This window comes from Phodopus roborovskii, unplaced genomic scaffold (genome assembly GCF_943737965.1).
Source record: "Phodopus roborovskii unplaced genomic scaffold, PHOROB, whole genome shotgun sequence".
NCBI lineage: Eukaryota > Metazoa > Chordata > Mammalia > Rodentia > Cricetidae > Phodopus > Phodopus roborovskii.
The window spans coordinates 22,853,386-22,873,976 of record NW_026125397.1 but is presented as its reverse complement, the minus strand read 5'-3'; the positions used below and the strand labels follow the sequence as shown (position 1 = coordinate 22,873,976).

General features: G+C 38.5%; 1 protein-coding gene across 1 annotated transcript in view; it reads right to left on the bottom strand.

Annotated features, from left to right (window-relative positions):
* Rev3l (REV3 like, DNA directed polymerase zeta catalytic subunit) overlaps positions 1 to 20,591 on the bottom strand; it is a 133,915-nt gene that overhangs the window by 86,157 nt on the left and 27,167 nt on the right. The window contains exon 2 of the mRNA XM_051175551.1: positions 5,817 to 6,006. Within this exon, the coding sequence (XP_051031508.1) occupies positions 5,817 to 6,006 (190 nt within the window). The remainder of the gene's footprint in view (positions 1 to 5,816; positions 6,007 to 20,591) is intronic.

The following is a 20,591-nucleotide window of genomic DNA, read 5'->3' as shown; positions in this document are numbered from 1 at the left end:
TTCCAAAAATATGTTGCAGTAAAATGAAGAATACCATAGCCACCAAAGCTACTTTCAGACACGCAGGAGAAGGTAATGTGTGTGCACTTGTGCAGGGTGCATGTACCTGGGAACTGGAGTGCATCTGGTGCCCTGTTCTTTCACACATCCTCTTATTCCCTTAAAGCAGGATCTCTTACTGTGGTGGTTTGAATAAGAATGCCCCCACAGGCTCATATATGTGAATACTTAGTGATCAGAGAGTGGCACTATCTGAAAGGATTAAAAGGATTAGGAGGCTTGGCCTTGTTTGAAGAAGTGTGTCACTCGGGGTGGGCTCTGAGGTTTCAAAAGCCCATGAACAGACCGAAAATCAAGAGCTTGAATGGGGCTGGTAACATGGGTCAGTGGTTAAGAGCATCTGCTGCCAAACCTGATGACCTAAGTTTAAACCCTGGGGCCCACACACTGGAAGAACTACCAAGTCCCGAGTGGTCCTCTGACCACCTCCCACAACTAGAAAACCAGATATTTGGGGGCATAAGAATTGCATTGTGTTATCTCAGGATGAGAGACCGAACAAGGGAGATACAGATAGATGCTCATACTAAGAAAAGAAGTTTTCAGCGAAGTCTGAAGAAGCTAAGGTTTCCATATAACGTTAGGAGCTAAAACTCTAAAAACCTCTGATAAACTGTGATTTTTTTTTTCAAAGATATAATTAGAACAATACATAAACAAGGAGCTAGGGAGATGACTCACTGGGTACAAGTGTTTGCCATTCAAAAGCACAAGAGCTTAAGTTCAAATCCCAGTAATGCATGCAAAGTGAGATGCAAGCCACAGGTGTCTGCAATCTCACTGTTCCTAGGAGAAGGAAAGCAGAGACAAGACAATCCTGGAAGCTCATGGACCAGCACATGCAGCCTAGCACACAGCAGAAAACAAAACAAAAAAGAAAACAAAACAAAACAAAAAAACAAAACAAAACAAAACAAAACAAAAAAAAAAAAAACAAAAACAGAGAAGTGCCATTTCCTATCAAGGAGAAGAAGATGAAGACCTGAGTTTGTCCTCTGATCCCAGTATGCCACAGCACACAAGTGCCCACACGGCCAGACACTATGTACACAACCACACAATAAAGCTTTGCACTTATGTGTTTGCTGTCTCCTCAGCCTGGAAAGCTCTGCTCTTGACTTCTGCATAGCTTCCTTTCCATCTTCATTCAGACCTCAGTTTAACTCACCTTCCTCAGAATTGTATTCTCTGATCACCCCTGTATTATTGTTAAGATCTACTTATTTCATGTGCCTGGTGTTCCGTGAGAACAGAGGAAAGTGTTAGGATTGGATGTCGTGAAACTGAAGTTGTATGGCGATGAGCCACATGTTTTGAGTGCTGAGAACTGAACCCTGGTCCTCCGCAAGGCAAACAAATGCTCTTACCCAGGGTCATCTCACCATCCCACGTCCTTCATTTCATAAATAATATCACTACCTCTTCCTATGTGTGTGTGTGGCATGTGTGCTCACATATGTGCTCATGTGTATAGTATGTGTATGTGTATGTGCGTGTGCACACATACATGAAAAGGCCAGAGGTGGATGTGGGGTGTCACACTACTGCTTGTATAACTTGCTGCTTTTTCTATGAAGAAAGTGATAAAGATGTATGGCACTGTGATGGCTGTTCTTGAGTATCAAACCGACCACATCTAAAATTAACTAAAATCTGACATAGGAAGATACACCCTAAATCTACACAAGGACATGGAAGGAAGAAGCGTTCTGTCTGCTTGCCTTCAATCGCACTGACGGGGACACATACCCTGCTGCTGAGCCACTCCTTTAGCCTCCATCTTCAGGGTAGAGAAGTACACTGAAGATCAGCTGAGACACCCAGCCGTTTGTATATATGCCTCTCTTATGGTTGATGAACAGAACACTGTCTGGACAATGAGGCAGGAAGATAGGCAGGACTAGGACAAGGAGAATTCTGGGAAATGTAGGCAGAGGGAGCCCTCCAAAGACAGTTGCCATGTAGACCACAAAGGAGAAGTCCAAGCATTCTCCAGTAAGCCAAGACCACATGGAAAAACATAGATTTATAGAAATGGGTTAATAATTAAGACACAGCTAGCCAATAAGAAGCCTAAACCATTGGCTAACAGTTTTAAAACTAATATAGCATCCACATATTTCTTTGGGGCTGAAAAGGGCTGTGGGACCAGGCAAGAAAGAAAATCCAGCAACATAGGCTGGACAATTATTGGATGGACTCCTGAAGTTTTTTGGGGAAAATAGCCATTGTTGGACTAGTGGGACCATAGTCTGTAAGCCATCCTAATAAATCCCCTTTATATATGTATATAGATTTTTATCAATTCTGTTTCCCTAGAAAACCCTGACGGATACTGATGGATTTTCATTTTCTTGCTAGTGATTCCAACTTCTTCCTCCTGTTGTGGTATTTTCATATACATAAAAACACAGCTCTCAGGTGATATGCCAACTTTACCCCAATACATGGGAAGAAAACCTCTGATAATGTGGTCCATATTACCTTTGCTAACAACCTTTAGTCCCCCCCATTGATCTCTTTATTTCAGACACCGAGTAAGTCTCTATAAACCGAAATTATTTGGAAATCTGTGATTCTGGTTTCATATACTGCCCCAAAATAGAGCCTAGGCATCCTATATATTATCTTCTATTTCTTTTAGCCATGAAAGTCTCTGAATAATTTTAGCTTACTTAGTTGAGGGATATGGAAAAAAGATTTGTTCACATGCAGTTGAGCATCATCCAATTTGGTGTGAACAAAAAAAGGCAGAAAAGGTGATTTTTCTCTCCTTTTCCCAGAACTGGGATACAATTTTTCTCCTGCTTTTGGTGACCACAGGTTCAAGTTCCCCAGCTTCTGTAAATCTTGATTCTGATTTCTAGGACTCACATCAACAGCCTGGAGCTGAGAGTTATAACACCAACCTTTGTGGTTCTGAGGCTTTTTACACTTGTACTGGCAGCCTGCATCCCAGGGTTTCAGCATACAAAAGGACTACGGTAACTTCTCAGCCTCTTTAACCAGTGACACAGTTCCCCTAATAAATACGCTCTCCATATCTGTATCTTATCCACAGCTACATCTAGAGTCTATTAGTGTCTCTCTTTTGGCTAATATAGTACTCAATATTGTGAAAAGTTACTATTGTCTACTAATAAAGCAAACATGGTTCTTTCTCTGACTGAGGGTTTTTTGTTTCGTTTTGTTTTTGTTTGTTTTTCAAAACAGGGCTTCTGTGTAACTTTGGCTGTCCTGGATCTCTTTCTATAGATCAGGTTAAACTCAAGCTCACAGAGCTCTGCCTGCCTCTGCCTCCTGAGTGCTAGGATTAAAAGCCACCACTGCCCAGCCTGACTGAAATTTTAAACCAGTGGAAAAACATAAAATTAAGAGCAAATATTAAAATAATTCAAGTTATGTTAAGTGCTAAAGTAAACAAAGAACGGGCTAATATACAGAATACTGATAATCATGCAACATTCCACTTAAAGTCACCACGCTTGTACAAAGAATTCAAGGTGGAAACAGTCTAGTATACACAAGAACTGAAAAGCAAAGATCAATGTCTCTCGATGGACACAGTAAATAGGAGGTAAATAGAGGTCAGATCATGTAGCTTGGTTAGAAGTTAAGCTTTATTTCATGTGCACTATGGATGATCTTTTTTTTTTTAAATGATCCAATTACATTATGGGAAGAGCAATTTTTTTTTTCTTCCTGATTTGGAGTCAGACAATTGGGGGAAAAAAACAAAACAAACAAACCCCCCAAAAAAAAACCAGAATTCAACTAAAAAATGCTATCCAAAGGAAAGTCTAGATTAAAATGTAGAAAGTAGAAAAATGTAAGCTCTATACTCAATCGTACAGACATATAAACCCAAAACATACAAGTAGAGACTTCAGATCTCTTCTCTGATGTGCTCCACCAATACAAGTTCAAAATTCTGAGCAACAAAAAGTCCTGTTGTCATTCTTGACATATTCCGCAACTCTCAACCAACTGAACAGCAAATCCCAACAACCCTGAGAAGTATATCCAGAAGCTGATCTTTGCATTACTCCCTTGCGACTACCCTAGTTCAAGCTACCATACTTTATGACCTGCACTGATAAAACAGTCATATTCTGTACTTCCTGCTTCTCTACCCATGTCTTCCTAGATCTTTGTTCCCTATGTAGTTGCTACAGGAACCCTAATTAGTTCAAGGCAGACCCTAGCTGCTCAGTGCCATGCAGCAGCTCAGAAGAAAATCCCAAGTTCACAAAACAGCCTCCTGCAGTGATCCTCAAATTTGAGTGAGTATCAGAACTGACAGAGAGGCTTATTAAAATATAGACTTCTGGTTCCTAATCACCAGTTTCTCCTCAGCAAGTTTAAGCTTGCTGAGAAAGAAATGCAGTGTATGGAGTTTATGAAGCAGAACGGGTAAAAATATGAGCAGAGAGACAAAGAGGCAGGGAATACCCATGAGTTAGATACTGATCTGATAGGAGAAGGAGGAGGAAGAGATGGAGGCAGGAGCTGTGAGTTACCTTTCACTGCAGTGTAATTCAAATGACAGAGTAGAGCAAAGCTATTGTAGAATTCTCCTCAAATCTCCAAATAAGAGACCTGACTTGGTATTCTTCTTGTACTCAGAGACTGGCTAAAAGTAGCCTATGGAAAGCCCTAGATTTCACCATACCTTTGTTCAGGTGCAATCCCTGTCCTTACAGATTTGAGAACTACAATCTCACAACTATCAAACCAAATAGAGCCAATAGGAACCAAAGTATGGAAAATGTACCTGGAAAATCAGTGGTCAACATGATCTTCTCAGGCATATCTACCTACTCTCCTCCGGCCACTCTCCGCTTCTTCCAGTCTAGCCACCTGGACCCCTGCACACTTCCTTTCTTCCATCTTACTCTTTTACATTTTATATCCATAGCAACATCACTGATCTCATCACTGAGATCCTTTCTGAGCGTCCTATCTACAACAGCTAAAAGTCTCCCATTCTTCTTACACTTTTCTATCTTCTTTCTTTCTATACCAATTACAATGCAACTGATAAATAAGTCTATTTCATGTAGTATGTCCTGATTATTACCTTCTTCTTGTTATTAGAAATACACAGGTAAAATAGTTAAGATCTTGGATGTCCTCCAAAGGTCCATCAGTTAAAGGCCCTACTGAGAAGGTGCCTGTAAAGGGTGCAGTTTAGAGGGAGGGTTAGGTCATCAGGAGCACATTCTCAAAGGGATTTAAGGAACTAGTCTCTTTTCCGCTCCTGTGTCCTGGCCTATGGTGAGTAGTTTGTTCAGCTACATGTTCCTGTAATGATGGAGTCTCTCGACACAGACCCACAGCAACCAGAGCAATGGGTCGTGAACATATAAATGGAATCTACAGACTGTACCCCAAATGAAATATTTTCTCTTTATAAATTGATTGTCTCGGGTGTCTGGTACAGTAACAAGCAGAGCAACATTCCAAGGACCTAGAAGAGTATATACAGAAAAGAGTAAATACGAATTCCATGAATTTCTTCATCTCAAGGAAGCAGAGATATGGGAAAGTTTAAAACAAGAACTGGTAGCCATTTATTTTTCATTCCAGTAAAAAGTTACCTTGCAATGCATTAAAAAGAAATTCACCATAGCGCCGTTACTATGAAAGTAAAACTAGTATGGACAAAATATATTTCATTTGAGTGTTTTCCTCTAATTAAAGTAACAAAAGAAATACAGAGAAGCAAAATTTAAAGGATAATATCATATACTTACATTCCTGATACTAATGACACTTTGAACACATGCTGAGCAGTGGAAGATGGATTGCCTAAGGCCACATTAAGTGCTCTGTCGATACTGAGCGCCATCTGAGAAAGATGGCTTTCTGGCTGCTGTCCATAACCATCATATGGCACATAGAGGTAAGGAAAGATGCCATGTAGATGAAGACATGTCTTCTGACCTAAAATGTAACACATTATAAAGTTTAGTCTTGAAACGCATGTAACAATGTCACATTCAGAATGCAAGTCGTTCAAATGTTCTAACTGCAACATAGTTTATGTAAGGTAGGAGAAGAAAATTAGTCCATAGCCACCTACCTTAACCATATGTAACAGTAAAGTATTTGTAAGCATTTTGTAATCATAAGCACTGTAGTATACTATTTAAATGCTGTACAGTTTTGGTGAAAAGATATGTAGCTACTTTATTATTACAATCTGACTAGTTTTATGTATCTCACTGAATCAAAGTATTACAAAGCTTACAAAAGTCACTGTAAATATTCACAAAAACCAACGACCACCTCTCTGCATTAATGTTTTTACCAGAGAGGTTTCCCTAAGACAGAGACAGTTCTAGGAGACAGAATAGAAAAAAAGAGTTCCAGTGTATAAAAGTTTTCTATTGGGGATAGGAAGGGAAATAAGGGTAAAATTTTGCTGTTAGGAACAAAACAACTTATAAATCAATTGTATATAACAGAAGTAGACTTCTGCATATTTCAAATTCCTATCTGATGGAATGGTTTTACAGGGAGATACAATGTGACGGGAGTGGAAGACCCAAAAAATGAAAAGCCAACAGGAAGGCACACTTTTTAGATGCAAAAACGGTACTGACTCACCAGCACTCTACTTGGGCACAGGCAAGATACAGAAAGAAATAATGGGCTAGAGAGATGGCTCAGGTCTCGCTGCTCTCGAGAGATTTGGGTTTAGTTCCCAGGACCTAACCCTCTTGAGGCCTCCATGAGCTCCTGAACACATGGGGTGCACATAAATTAATTCATGCAGGCTCTCATGAATACACATGTATAAACTAAGCCATTTTTGAATACAAAGAACTACTAGTAAGACTCAAAAGGAGAAGAAAAACAAAAAACAAAGTCCATGACAACGTTAAATCACAAAAACAGCAAGCAGAGGCGCCCTTACTTCCACGAGCCGGGCAGGCTGTGGAGTGGCTGCTGTCCTCAGATCACTCGGTGCCTGCCCTTGGTGAGCGCCGGGTGTCTGATTCAAGCAGGGAAGAGCAGGGACAGAACAGCACACCCCGGGTTACCTTGCTGCCTGTGCTCACTACCACTGCACCGTCCCTGTCAGGGCGATTCCCAAGCTTCTTTGGACCCATCACCTTCGCTCACTCTGATCACTTGACCTTTTCTTTTGGTAGAAGTGGCTAGTTTATTGCTCACTATTTCCCATTTCTGGCTTAGATTTATAAAAAGCATATAGAAAATACTGCGGACATTTGATTATAAGTAATATTTGTTCCCCCACCCCTAGACAGGGGCTCTTTATGTAGCCCTCAATGTCCTGGAACTCACAGATCCAACCTGTCTCTGCCTCCAGAGGGCGGGAGTAGAGATGTGCACCATCACAACTACCCAGCTGTCTTTAAGGTCTTGTTACAAACACAAACAACACATCTACAAGTGATTACACAAGGTAGAACAATACTAGGAGAGTCAATTTCAAAAGAGATTAGGATCTAGATTTCCTAGGCCACAATATTCTGATCATTACTTTAGTGCTGGAGCCACACTTTGATAACTACAGTTTCATGTGTGTGAGGCAAGTCCTCTGTCACTGATCTACATAACCAGCTGTGAGCTGTAATATTCTGATTCGAACTACCTGCTATCCTGTCTTTGAAAACTTAGAAAACTGTGCTGTCTCTACACTGAAAATTTATTTTCTATTTATGAAACTTAATTCCAAAGGAAAAAAGTATTTTAAATTAAAAGCAAGTTATATAGCAAATTTATTTAGAAATAAAATTACTTCTTAAAAATATAGTTTAAAATTCTTCAAATAACGAAAATTGGTTATAATGAGTGACTGGATTTTTATTTTATTTTATTTTTTTCATTTTGGAGACAGGGTTTCTCTCTGTTGCTTTAGAGCCTGAAACTCGCTCTGTAAACCAACCAGGCTGGCTCCGAACTCACAGAGATCCACCTGCCTCTGCCTCCCAAGTGCTGGGACTAAAGGTATGTGCCACCAACACCCGGCTAATGAGTGGATCTTAAGAAAAGATAGTAATCTACTAATGACCTGCTTACATGCTTTCTAAATATCTCGTGAATGAAAGTTTTAAAAAACTACCCTCATAATATAAACCACAATTGAATTAACAGCAAATATGCTAAACTAGAGGTTGAAGGGTGTGGAGGGACAGAAATGTTTCCTGTAAGTTCACAAATAAACACCAGTGATTTACAGAGCCACCAGCAACTGTAAGAACCTAAGATAGTACTTTTTATGATCCACATATCTTAATGGAATTTTGGTTAAAGTGCTTAAGAGAAACAATTACAAATTTTGAGTGCCATTAATTAACTTTCTTTAAAAACAACTGTATACCACTTTTCACATTTTCTGCTATTAAAGGAATCAAATTATTTTCCTATTCATAACTTTAGAATTTCAAAACCCTGGGAATTTATGATTTAGGGGGAGGTAGGAACAGCACAGAAGGCACCAGGCTAAATGTTCTACGCCTATTTCTTTCTAAAACTTAGGGACAACTTTGCCAAGCATCACACGGGCAAACATAGTTGAAGTTCTCAACCTTTAATATAGCTTCTCATGCTATGGTAATTCCAAAATCCATAAAGTTATTTTGTTGTTACTTCATAATTGTAATTTTGCTACTGTTAAGAATTGTAATGCAAATATATGATATACACTATATCTGATGTGACCCTTTGGGGTCACATAGGTTGAGAGTCACTGGTCTAAGGCATATAGTGTTTTAGTAACCAAGGTAAGTTAGATCTGAAAGCAAACTGACAAAACCAGAAACCAATCATTCAACATTAAATAACTTTTTTGTAAGATTGATTTATTTTTTTAAGATTAAGTATGCCTGCAGGCCAGAAGAGGGCGCCAGATCTCATTACAGATGGTTGTGAGCCACCGTGTGATGCTGGGAACTGAACTCAGGTCCTCTGAAAGACCAGCCTCTGTGCCATCTGCCCAACCCCTAAACACTCAATTTCTAAAAAAGTTAATGTTGGCTTCCTTAATCTTTTAACTTCTCAACTCTTGTTTAAAATTGTTTCCTTGACTCATTTGATGACAAATTCTTGATAGGAACTGTTTATGTTTGAAGGAACACAGTAATTTTAGGACTCAAGTGCAAAACACTTGCAATGTGTTTATTAAATACAAAATGAAAGAATGTTCAACAAAATAGAATAACTGCTCAGGGACAAAAGAATGAAGTAAAAGCCTGAACATTATCTGAAGAAAAAAACAATCCATGAAAACCCTGACTGTGATATAGGGAGAGATAGGCATTCTGATTAAGAATTCTAGTTTATTTAATTTCCCATCCTGGCTACTTCTTCCAGTCCCGTGCACAGCCATACTGACTGCATCAACAAAGACCAACCTTTCCCTGGTCCCTAGGGACGGCCTGGTGCCTCACCAAACATACCAAACAACTTGGTGCACACCAAACAACTACACATGAATTCCTTGGCATTATAATACTAACAACTCTAATATGGAATGGGCATCATAGAAAATGAGAAACAAAACAAGAAACTCAAAAGATACAGAGACTTGTACAAAGGCAAATATGTAAATCAACTGCTTTATAGCAGCAGTTTTTACTGTAAAAATCCATAAAAGCACTGTTTATCTTTACAAGGTATAAACCATATCTGCCGCCTAATAACACCTCTACCTCATATAACTGTGTGGGACCACAGGTCAGCAAAGTCTTATTAGGCATAAACTATTGCATTTCAACTTCACTGGTCAGGATTAGGCTACACTTAGAGAAAGCAATCTAAATTCAGTAGCTAAGGCGTCCACAGGTAGATAACTGGTAGTATGGAGGAGAGTTGTAGCCTAGTGAGGAGCCTTGCCTGCAGTTCAGGAACCTGTCCACTACACTACACTAACCGATGTTATACATACAGCATTCTTCTAAGGATATTTTTATAAAATTCATAAAAGTAAGTATTTTAACCTAACAAATTATACTGGATTCTTAAAGATTTAGGGTATTTACTATTTCTAGATGACATATAGATCTTAGGAAACATTTATTTCCTTGTCTCCAGACATCTTAGAAAGATATAATTTATAATTAAAAACAGAATTTTACAGTGCATGTAATTATTAAATTAGGTTAATTAATACATCTATCACCTTGCATACTTATTTTGTGGTAACAATTTTTGAATCACTTAAGTTAAAACCTAATATCACAACAAATTTTAATTTTTTCTTATTTTTAATTGTGTGTGTGTGTGTGTGTGTGTGTGTGTGTGTGTGTGTGTGTGTGTGTGTGTAGTATGTGTGGGTATACCTGGGGGCCATAGATACAGGATTCTTCTGCATAGACACAGGTAAATATGAGTTGCCAAATGTGAGTGCTAGGAACTCAGGTCCTCTTAACTGCTAAGCCATCATCTTGCCAGTACTCAAATTTTTCTGTTTTGAACTTCCACTTTGAAAAAAAATTGTCTAATCCAGAAGCTCTAACAAAGGTATTTAAGGAATTATTTGGCAAAATTTGTTCCATAATGGTTTTCAAACACCTGGCAAAATGTGGTAGAATAGAGTTCATCCTAATTATGTTTAAATAGATATTGTTTGTATATAAATATAGAGATGAAATGAAAGTATAACTAGCAATAGTAAAAACATTGAAAGCAATACAAAAATTTCAAAATATTTGAATTATGGTACAGATTTTGTAGCAAACTTAATTACCTATTGTTGTAACAAATGTTTCTTTCACTGAGAATCTCCACATCCTATCTTGAATAATGCTGTATGATTGACTGCTTTTGTTATAAGTTAAATATGCTGCCCAAGAGACTTCACAGACTTCAAAGTCTAAACCACACATTATCTAGTACTATACCAAAGTCTGTCAATGTCAGCAACACATCGTGTTGCATTATATTTCCCTGAATAGAGAGACATCTATAACCTATGATGATGTTACACATTTCATTTTCTCCTGTTGTAAATAGAGCTTTGCCATTCTCATTATTTTTGTCATTTCAAGAGTCTAGTCATACAATTGTCTAAAATATACTTGTGTTACTAATAATGAGCATAACTGGTTCCTTCATTCATAAAAACAGCTATAAGTTTTCTATTCATTAAACAACTCTTCAATGCCAATGTTAGATGTTAGAAAAAAAAAAAGAGTGATAAAAATGCCACTTGAAGGTGGAAAGCACACCGAGGGTCTGGATACTGTATGCCACTGTGTTGTCTTTGTATGGTTTGACTGCTGCGGAAATAGCAACAATTGCTAAAAGAAATGCTGCTGGGTCAATCCAATTTATATATTTTAAGAATGCTTTGACTTCCAAAGTTTAAGGACAGGTTACTGGGGAAAAGAATTTCTATTTTTATTTCCACCAAAGAGGAAAAGCTGTGGATTCTTTCCAGACTAATATGCTTTGATCAAGCAAAACCCCCTGAAGCAACGTCCCAGGTGATCCAACATTCAAATCAGCTGGGACAAGGCAGCCTTATAGACTACAGCCAAGATTTCTGTGTCTTCTTAGGATCCCCATGACCGCGCCCCTTACCAGCAGGAAGCAGTTTGGAAAGAATGACATTCAAATTCTCAAATATTGTCTATAAATGTTTGTTTTCATTTAAATTGGCTTGGTTATAAATGGTTAATGATCACAACCAATCTCTTTTTAGGGGTAAAAAGGGGATTTTGGTATAGAAATGAATACTTTGTTTTGGAATGGATTTTCATTTATTGATACAAATTTAAGGACAATTTTGTGATGTGTGTATTTCTCCTATTGTTTAGGTGTTGTGTTTATATAGCTCACTTAAAAATGTAAGTACAGATTGTAGATAGTTACCTATGATAGTCAAAAACTTATAGTTAGGTGAGTTAGGTTTTCTAGATATACAGAGATGTATTTGAGATGAATAGGCATTCTTCAAACCTTTCAAAGACCTACAGAAGATGGCATTTAAAATGGTTTAGGGTTTTTCTTGACAGTGAGACGTAACTGCTCCTGGCAACACCACCTGTGTCAGAAAGGAAGATGGACATCGAAGAAATAGGTTATGGAGTTTGCTTTCAATATGACAAGACTAGCCATTTGGACAAGATACTGCTCTTGTCTGGACTGTTTGACTTTGTGCTGTATAAACCGGACATGCAGGACCCACAGGAAAGTGACTGCGGATACAAGATGGACATTGCTACAGAGTTCCTGCTTCATGGAAGAGTCTGCCAGACAGTCTGCAGGACACAGAGAAAAGTGACTGACAAACTGCCAACACAGGTGGGACATTCTGAAATTTCCTGCTTTGCTGAGGAGTCTGTCAGACACACTATGGCCCATAGGCTGAAGAAGGAACATTACAGAAGAACGTCAGGTGACTGACCAGGCAGTGAGTTGAAGACAGATAGTTAAGGTTATTGTTTTCCTTAGTTAGGATTAAAGATAAGTTACATATAAGACTTTAGACTCACAAAGACAGGATAGATGATGGAATATTTTCTTTAAATCTTGCTAAATTTTAATGGACTAAACATTATTAACTGTGGTTCTTATTTGATAACTGTCTTATTATCTTAAAACCCGTTTTTTTAAGACAGAAAAGAGGAGATGATGGGAGATGTCATTCTGTAAATATGTTTCTTTACTGGTTAATGAATAAAGCACTGTTGGTCAATAGAAAAGCAAGATAGGCAGGACTAGGAGACAAGGAGGATTCAGGGAGAAGCAGGAGGAGATTCAACATGTAGAGACTTGAGAGAGCAGAGGTCTGGACCCTCTCTCCAGCAAGATAAGACGACAGGAAACACTAAGATTAATAGACATGGGTTAATATTTAAGACAGCTAGCCAATAAGAAATGCTAGTAACAGGCCAACAGCTTTATATCTAATACAGCGCCTCTGCGTGTTATTTGGGGCTGATGCGGCTGAGGGAGCAGGCTTGCAGAAAAAACTGCTCGTAACAGGATGGTACACTCAAGAGAGGAGACAGACAGACAGACAGACAGACAGACAGACAGACAGACAGACACACACACACACGGGGGGGGGGGCTTCTAAAGTAGTAAGGTAGTCCAAGGAATTCTGAAGGCTATGCACATTCATAGGCCTTGCATGTGCCCAGGAAAGCCCTAAGAAGGCTCTACTTCCACCTGTGTCTCAAGAAACACACAGGTATCCTTTCGTGAAAGCTGGGACAATGCTAGGTGGAGGAGAATGGGCAAAACGCCCCCTCCTAGCCAAGAAGCTATTCACATCTGATAATTACTGGATTGGAGAGGGAGAGTCAGTTTTCTTCAATGGAATGACACTGAGTAAGTGGTCAATACAAATCCAACTCCATGGGGTTTTTGTTTGCTTGTTTGTTGTGGTTTTGTTTTGTTTGGGGGGTGTTGTTTTGTTTTGAGAGGAAGAACATAAATTTGGGGTTGTATGTAGGGAGGTACAGAAGGATCTGGAAGAAGATGGGGAAGAGGAAGTAATATGACCAAAACATAATGTACAAAATTCTCAAACAAAAACATTTTTTAAAAGCTTTCAGAAAAGCTAGTTCAAAATATTAAAAAAAAAAAAAAAATAGCTGGTCAATCATTAACTGTATTATGCTAGCTATGCAGAATGATCTAAGAATGGAAACTATGCAAAACTCTGTCAGCAAAATAACTAAAACACTAAGAACAAACAAATACAAACACTGAAGGTGTGGAAAATCTGACTTAAATAATGGCAACTATCTTTAAAATATCTAGTTTTCATAGAAAATATTATAAATAAGACAGAAAAATGTGGACTTATAGACAGGAGTAAGGAAAGCAATTCAGAAAGACTGTCCTTGATGATGCATGCTATAACCTGAACCTACTGGACAAAAACTTCATAACCAGGCACTACTACTATTTCAAAAACTAAAGGAAGCAGAAAACAGAAGCAAAGTATGAGAACACATCTTACTAAATGGAAAATACCAGTGAAAACATAGGAAATATGAAAATGAACTAAATAGAAACTTGGGACTTGGAGAAGAAAAATAGCTGAAATTATTTCAGAGGGTAAGATTTTGTGATTCGAGGAAGACTATGTATGTGTTCCTGTAAAGTGGTGTCTTTGGTTTTTGTTCATTGCACCGTGCTGTTGATGAAAGCCCAGAGTCTGGCTCATGCTAGGGAAGTACTTTACTCCCACACCACATACCTGCCCATTCTTTTTTGTGTTTTGTGTCCCTGTGGGCTGCATGCAGATCTGATTGCTGGAGGAATCAACCACAAACAGGGAAGGCTGGAACTTAGCCCCACCTCCAGGGAGGGCAAAGAGGCTGAACGCTGAGATGGTAGCTAACATCCAATGATAGGACTGTTCAAGTCCATGTGATGAGAGAGCAGCAAAAGCTCAAAGGGCTGGGTCTGAAGACCCTGTGGGTTGTTTAACACTCAGAAGTTCCTAAAGGGAAGCATGCCCTAAGAGGCATGGCAACTCTGCCTACCCCCTTTCCCCGTCTCTCTTTAATCTGTTTATTCCCCTGTTCCCTTGTAATATTCTTTATACTAGAGAAACTGTTTCTTTGCGTTCTGTCAGGTGCTCTAGCAGACTAATGAAACATGAGGAGAGTAGGTCATGGGAACCTCATTTTCCAGCTGGCCAGTCAGAAGCACTAGCAATTGGCATGCAAGAAGTGTGGTGGTCCCCTTTATACTAGACCCTTAGCAGGTGGATCTAAGTCTATCTCCAGGTAAACTGTTCAAATATTGAGCACAGCTAGTGTCTTGCCCTTGAACTATTTTAAAAATAAAATAGAGAAGTTGAAAAGAGGGCAATTAAGATTCTCAAACCTGAGAAATAAAAAGGAATTTTAAAAAATGAAGTTCAAGAGATCTTTGGGATACCATCAAGCATGCCACTTGCAAACAGAATATGAGTCTCAGAACGAGGGGACGGGAAAGCGAAGCAGGGAGAGTATTTGAAGGAATGATGACTAACAAACGTCTAATTAAAAAATGAGTATCAAAAAACTTAGGAGATTTAATGTAAGGCAAACTCAAAGAAAGCCACATCTGAACATATCATGATCAAACTGCCAAAAGACAAAGACATATTTTTAAGCAGCAGAAGAAAAATGTCATCACATACAAATTGCTTCAGTGAGATTCATAGATGGCTTATTTAGAAACCATGGAGTGTGAAAGGGATTGGGGATGACAGCTACCAAGAGAGAGTGGGGGACAGTGTTGTGGGGGGGGGGGGTTAAGACATTCCTTGGTAAACAAAATGAGGTAATTTGTTAGGAGCCAGACTGTCCTAACAGAATTACCAAAGGGCGTTTTAATTCAGGTAGCAATGAAAATATGCAGTGACTGAAATCCACACAAACAAGGAGCAAGGACTAAGGTGACCACATAGACAAATACACAGACAAGACAAATACAGTTTCATCTATATATATAAAAGAACATAAAGCCACAATTATAAAATTATATTGAGGGGCCAGGCATTGGTGGCGTAACCCTTCAATCCCAGCACCCGGGAGGCAGAGGCAGGCTGGTCTACAGAGCTAGTGTTCAAAGCAATACAGAGAAACCCGTCTCGAAAAACAAACAAACAATTATACTGAGGGGTATGAGGTAGAAAGATTACTTTGAATGATGACAACAGCACAAAGAAAGGAGAAGAGAATATACCCGTAGCTGAGCATAACTGTACAGTAAAATTGCATAGGGTTAATCCAAGTAAAAAACGCCACTTTACGATCGGGAAGTTTAATAGCCACAAATAAAGGAACCTTAAAAACTGTGTAAGAAACAGTAAGGGAAATAAAAGAACACACAAAAAACAAAAACACCCAGCTATTTAACATATAAGGCTGTGATGGGTACAAAGACAAAACACACAAGAGACAAATACTAAGTGGGAGATACAAAACTACAGAGTTAGACGCGAGTGTACGACCCACTATAGTTCAGACTGTAACCCTCCGCTCAGTGGCTGTGATGGTTGATCTTGACTGCCAACTGGATGGGGTCTAGAACCCTCTAAGAGACAAGCCTCTGGGGATGTCTTTGAAGGTGGATGTTAACTGAGTTGAGAAGACCTACCCTAACCGTGAGCAGCACAATAAGCTGGGGCCCCACAGTCTGAGGCTCATCCATCTCTCTCTGCTGCTTACTGGAAACACAGTATGACCAGTGGTCTCATGCTTCTGCCACTATGCCTTCCTGTGACCAAAATGCCCTTGGAATGCCTCGGAAGAGGGCTTGCAATTGAAGCTGTAGAACATTGTTTGTTCTATCTCATACTCTCCTTATAATCTCTTTCCAGTGCTAACAATGGGAACATAATGCCCTCCCATCTCCCTCTTTCTGTGAGGGTTGTAGGATGAAGTGGATCAAAGACCCTGTCCCTAGATGAACAACTGCAAGAAATGAGCAAGACATATCACAAGTCTTCTTTAGTGCCTAATGCAGCAGAAACACGTTTAGTTAATACCTAGAAGCTCATTTAATTTAAAGGCATTATTACACAGGAGGAATCAGTAATTACCTTCAATTTTAGTAACTATAAAACTCAGTTTGTATACTGCCAAAAGCCCTACACTGTGACATATCGTTTCCTTTTTTGTAAAGCATGCTATGAATGAATGAATGAATGAATGAATGAATGAATGAATGGCTAACAGAAGTTCCATGATTGAATCCCTAAGAAAATGTATACTTCATAATAAATGTCATTAAAATGACTGTTTGTTAACCTTAGGCAAAGGTGAACTTGTAGCTTTGTGAACAAAAATTGTGTTCAGATGTTTTGGTCAGAATGATCACACATTAATTTTTGTGGGTTTTCAATCTTAAGATAAAAAAATCAGATCTCTAAGTAAAACTAGCATTCTGGTTATGATTTTAAAATTTATCTTAGAAACTTTAAACAATGGTATAAAGAAATCAAGACAAACACATCTAGTTAATTTGTTTTTGTAAATGCCTAGATTTTCAGGGGGTAAAGAACAAACACCCTGATCCTCCAGAGGCCCTGAAGTCCAAATCCCAGCACCCATATGGCAGTTCATAATTGAGCAACTCCAATCTCAAGGGATCCTCACAGCCACTAGGCACACAAGGTACACAGTCACATATGCTTGCAAAATACCCATACATATAAAACAACACAAGTAATTTTTTAATTAAAAAAATATGATTACAAAATACTAAGGGCAATTAAGATCATCAGTAAGTCTAGCAAATTGTTCAACTACTTTGTATGGTACCTGAATACTAAAGGCCATTAAATTTATATTTCTACAAGAAATTTTAAAAGCCCACAGAATAAGAAGAATTCTTATTCTAGTATGTATCTAGTATATAATTTTTATCTAGAGTAAAAAACTCTTATTAACTCAGTAATAAAAAAGAGAACCCTATTTTAAAATGTGTTTCCTAGTTTAAATCTTGAATGTCCCTAAATATTTACCACATTTTGAGGTGAAGTTCTCAGCCTATGGCACTTCTGGAAGGTGACAGAAATTCTCAGGGTATGAAGCTTTGTAGAAGGAGTTTCATCACCATATGCACATCCTCCAAGAGGATGGGATCCCAGCTTCTCCTCTTTTCTAGGCTTCCTAGATGCCATGAGGTAAGTAGCTTTCTCCAGTTCATAGTCCGATTGTGTTTTCCTCATCACAAGTACACAGGTAGAGGTACCAACCAGCCATAGACTGCATCCTCTTTACAATGAGCCAGAGTACATCTATACTCCTTGAAAATAAATCCCGATTTTTTTTTAAGAATGAAAAAAAAAAATGAATAGCATCATAAGCAATGGATCCAAATAAACGTTTTACAGAGAGGATGCATGAATGGACAAAAAGCACATGAAAAGATGTTCAACACCAGTAACTATCAGTAAAACGCAAGTCAAACCCACAATGAATACTACTTCAATATCCACCAAGACAGTTAAAATACAGAATAAAAAACAAGATTTACAGAAAAAATGAAAATCTCATACACTGCCTATCTACACAAAACACTATGAGCATTCATAGCAACATTATAATAGTCAAAAGATAGAAACAATTTCACTTGCCCATCAACTAACAAGATCAATATAACGTAAAATATGCATTGACAAAAATGTTATTCATTGATGAAAAAAAAAAAGGCTGATATATGATACCATGATACCATATGGATGAACCCTGAAGCCAGGCACACACAAAAAACTACATGTGATTCCATTTATAAGAAATGCCCAGAACAGACATATTTTTGAGGCAGGAAAATAAGGTTACTCATGCTTAGGGCATTGATTTAAAAAAAAAAAAAAATAGTAGTAACTGTTCTGGGGTATGGATGATATTTCTGAGTGATGGAAATGTTCTACAATCATGGTGCTGACTTCCCAACTCTGAATGTATTAGAGACCATGAACTTGTACATATTAGGTGAGTCATATGGTATATGAATTACAGCTTAACAAAGCTATTAAAATGTTTAAATCTATCTATATTTTTTTTCTAATAAGAAGGCTTAACTTTGTATATGCCATTAGAATTGATATGTTTAACAAAAGCACTGGATTTATAAAAGAAACTATGAATGCATGGGGAAAACAATACTTAACTCACTAATGCCACTTATAAGTCTTCGTTTTCATTTAGAGATATATTAAGTGTAGTATTAAACCTTCGACCACATTATATTTTGTCAATTTATAGAGGTTCAATCACCATTAAACAACCAAAAAGTTAAAGACTTGCCAATGTGGAAAAACTTTCCCAAAACAATAAAAACTAAATTGCTGTAGTATGTAATCATTACTCTAGCCCCCACAAAAAGCAGCACACAATTGTCCCATTCTTTAAAACCCTCTACCCATATCTTATATCCTACAACTTCATGTATGAATTTAAAAGGAGTTCTCTTAGGACTACCTTTAATAAGAGCCCTGAACTGACAGCCCACTGACCTCCACTAACATAAACGATCACTGAGAAGGCTAAGAAAACAATACATTACAAAATTCACAAGATAAAGTTTTAGGCAGAAATGTATTACCCAGAGTATAATGCAAACTGGAAGTATACATTTTACTAGTCTAACTCACCTTCAGACATGTCAGTTTTGCAAGTGATGCAGACACCATACAACAGTATTTCAAATCTATCTCTCCCATCCCTTATAACAATGGCAATTCACTCCGTTTATAATTTTTCTTTTCCTTTGATTTCCTGCAGTTTGAATATTGTATATCTAGGTATACATTTTCTGAGAACATTTACTGATCCTATCCTAAATCTGTGGCTTAGTATCTGCCATTAATTCCAGCCTTTATCACTTCAAATATTCTGTGTGCTTTTCTGCTGAGCCCATCAAAGCTATTCTTCATTTGTTGTAGTGCTTCTGATTTCTAGCATCCCACACCCACCCACCCACCCCCTTTTTTTAAAGACAGGGCCGTAGCCTTGGATGACCCGGAACTTAGTACATAGACCAGGCTGCTCTTCAACTCAGAGATCACATGTGTCCACCACACCCCAGCTTTCCAGTATTTCCTCGTCTTGTAACTGTTTGTGGTTTTTTACATTAGAACCTTGACCAAATTACTCTTAAATTCCTAATCTGAAAACCCCCAATCTCTGGCATATCTATATAGGAATATATATAGTGTGTGTGTTGTATGTGTGTGTGGGGTGGGGGGCATGTGCACATGAGTGCAGGTGTTCACAGATGGCAGAGGCATCGGATCCCCCAAGAGCTGGAGTTCTAGGTAGCCACCTGGCAAGAAGTACTGAGAATCCAACTTGAGTGCTCTGCAAAAGCAGTAAGTGCCCATAGTCACTCAGCCATCTCTCCAGCCTCCAGAATTTTCTTTGAAATAGCCTTTGTTCTTTATAGTCAAGGAATTCTTACTAGAAAACAGAATATGAAATACTGTGGAGAAAACAGTTTTTGAGCTGAGTCTTTAAAAACTTAGTGGAAAGGGCTTCGGGTATAGATGAAATAATTGGGAATGGATTTTTCCCTCTGTCATATAACTGAAGGGAAAAAGAAAAACATATAAAATAAGGTTTCTTTAAATACACTCTTCTATTTTAAACTGGGTGTGTCTACGTCTACGACGTATGTTCTGCTTGTGTACCACAGGCCTACCTGGGGCCTGCAGAGCAACCCTGACTGCAGTTACAGCACTTGTGAGCCACCATGTGGGAGCTGGGAATCGAATTTGGATCCTGTAACAGAGCAGCCGGTGCTCTTAACTGCTGAGCCAAACGGTTTTTAAACACTACACATTAGCTGTACAGGATAGTAGTACCTCAGAAAGGAAAATTTTCCACTCACAATCTCTAGGAAGCAGGGGGACAAGAGCCCACATGAAAATGGTAATCTCCCTGGCGGGAACAAAGGTCAAGCTTGTCAGACACTGGCAGACTGAGTAACAGAGGGGAGGGAGCGAGGGGAGGAAGTAGAGCAGATCTGCGGAGTCCCCCTACAGTCTTCAGCGAGAACATCTGCACATGCTCAGGTGTAATCTACCCGAACATGAAAGG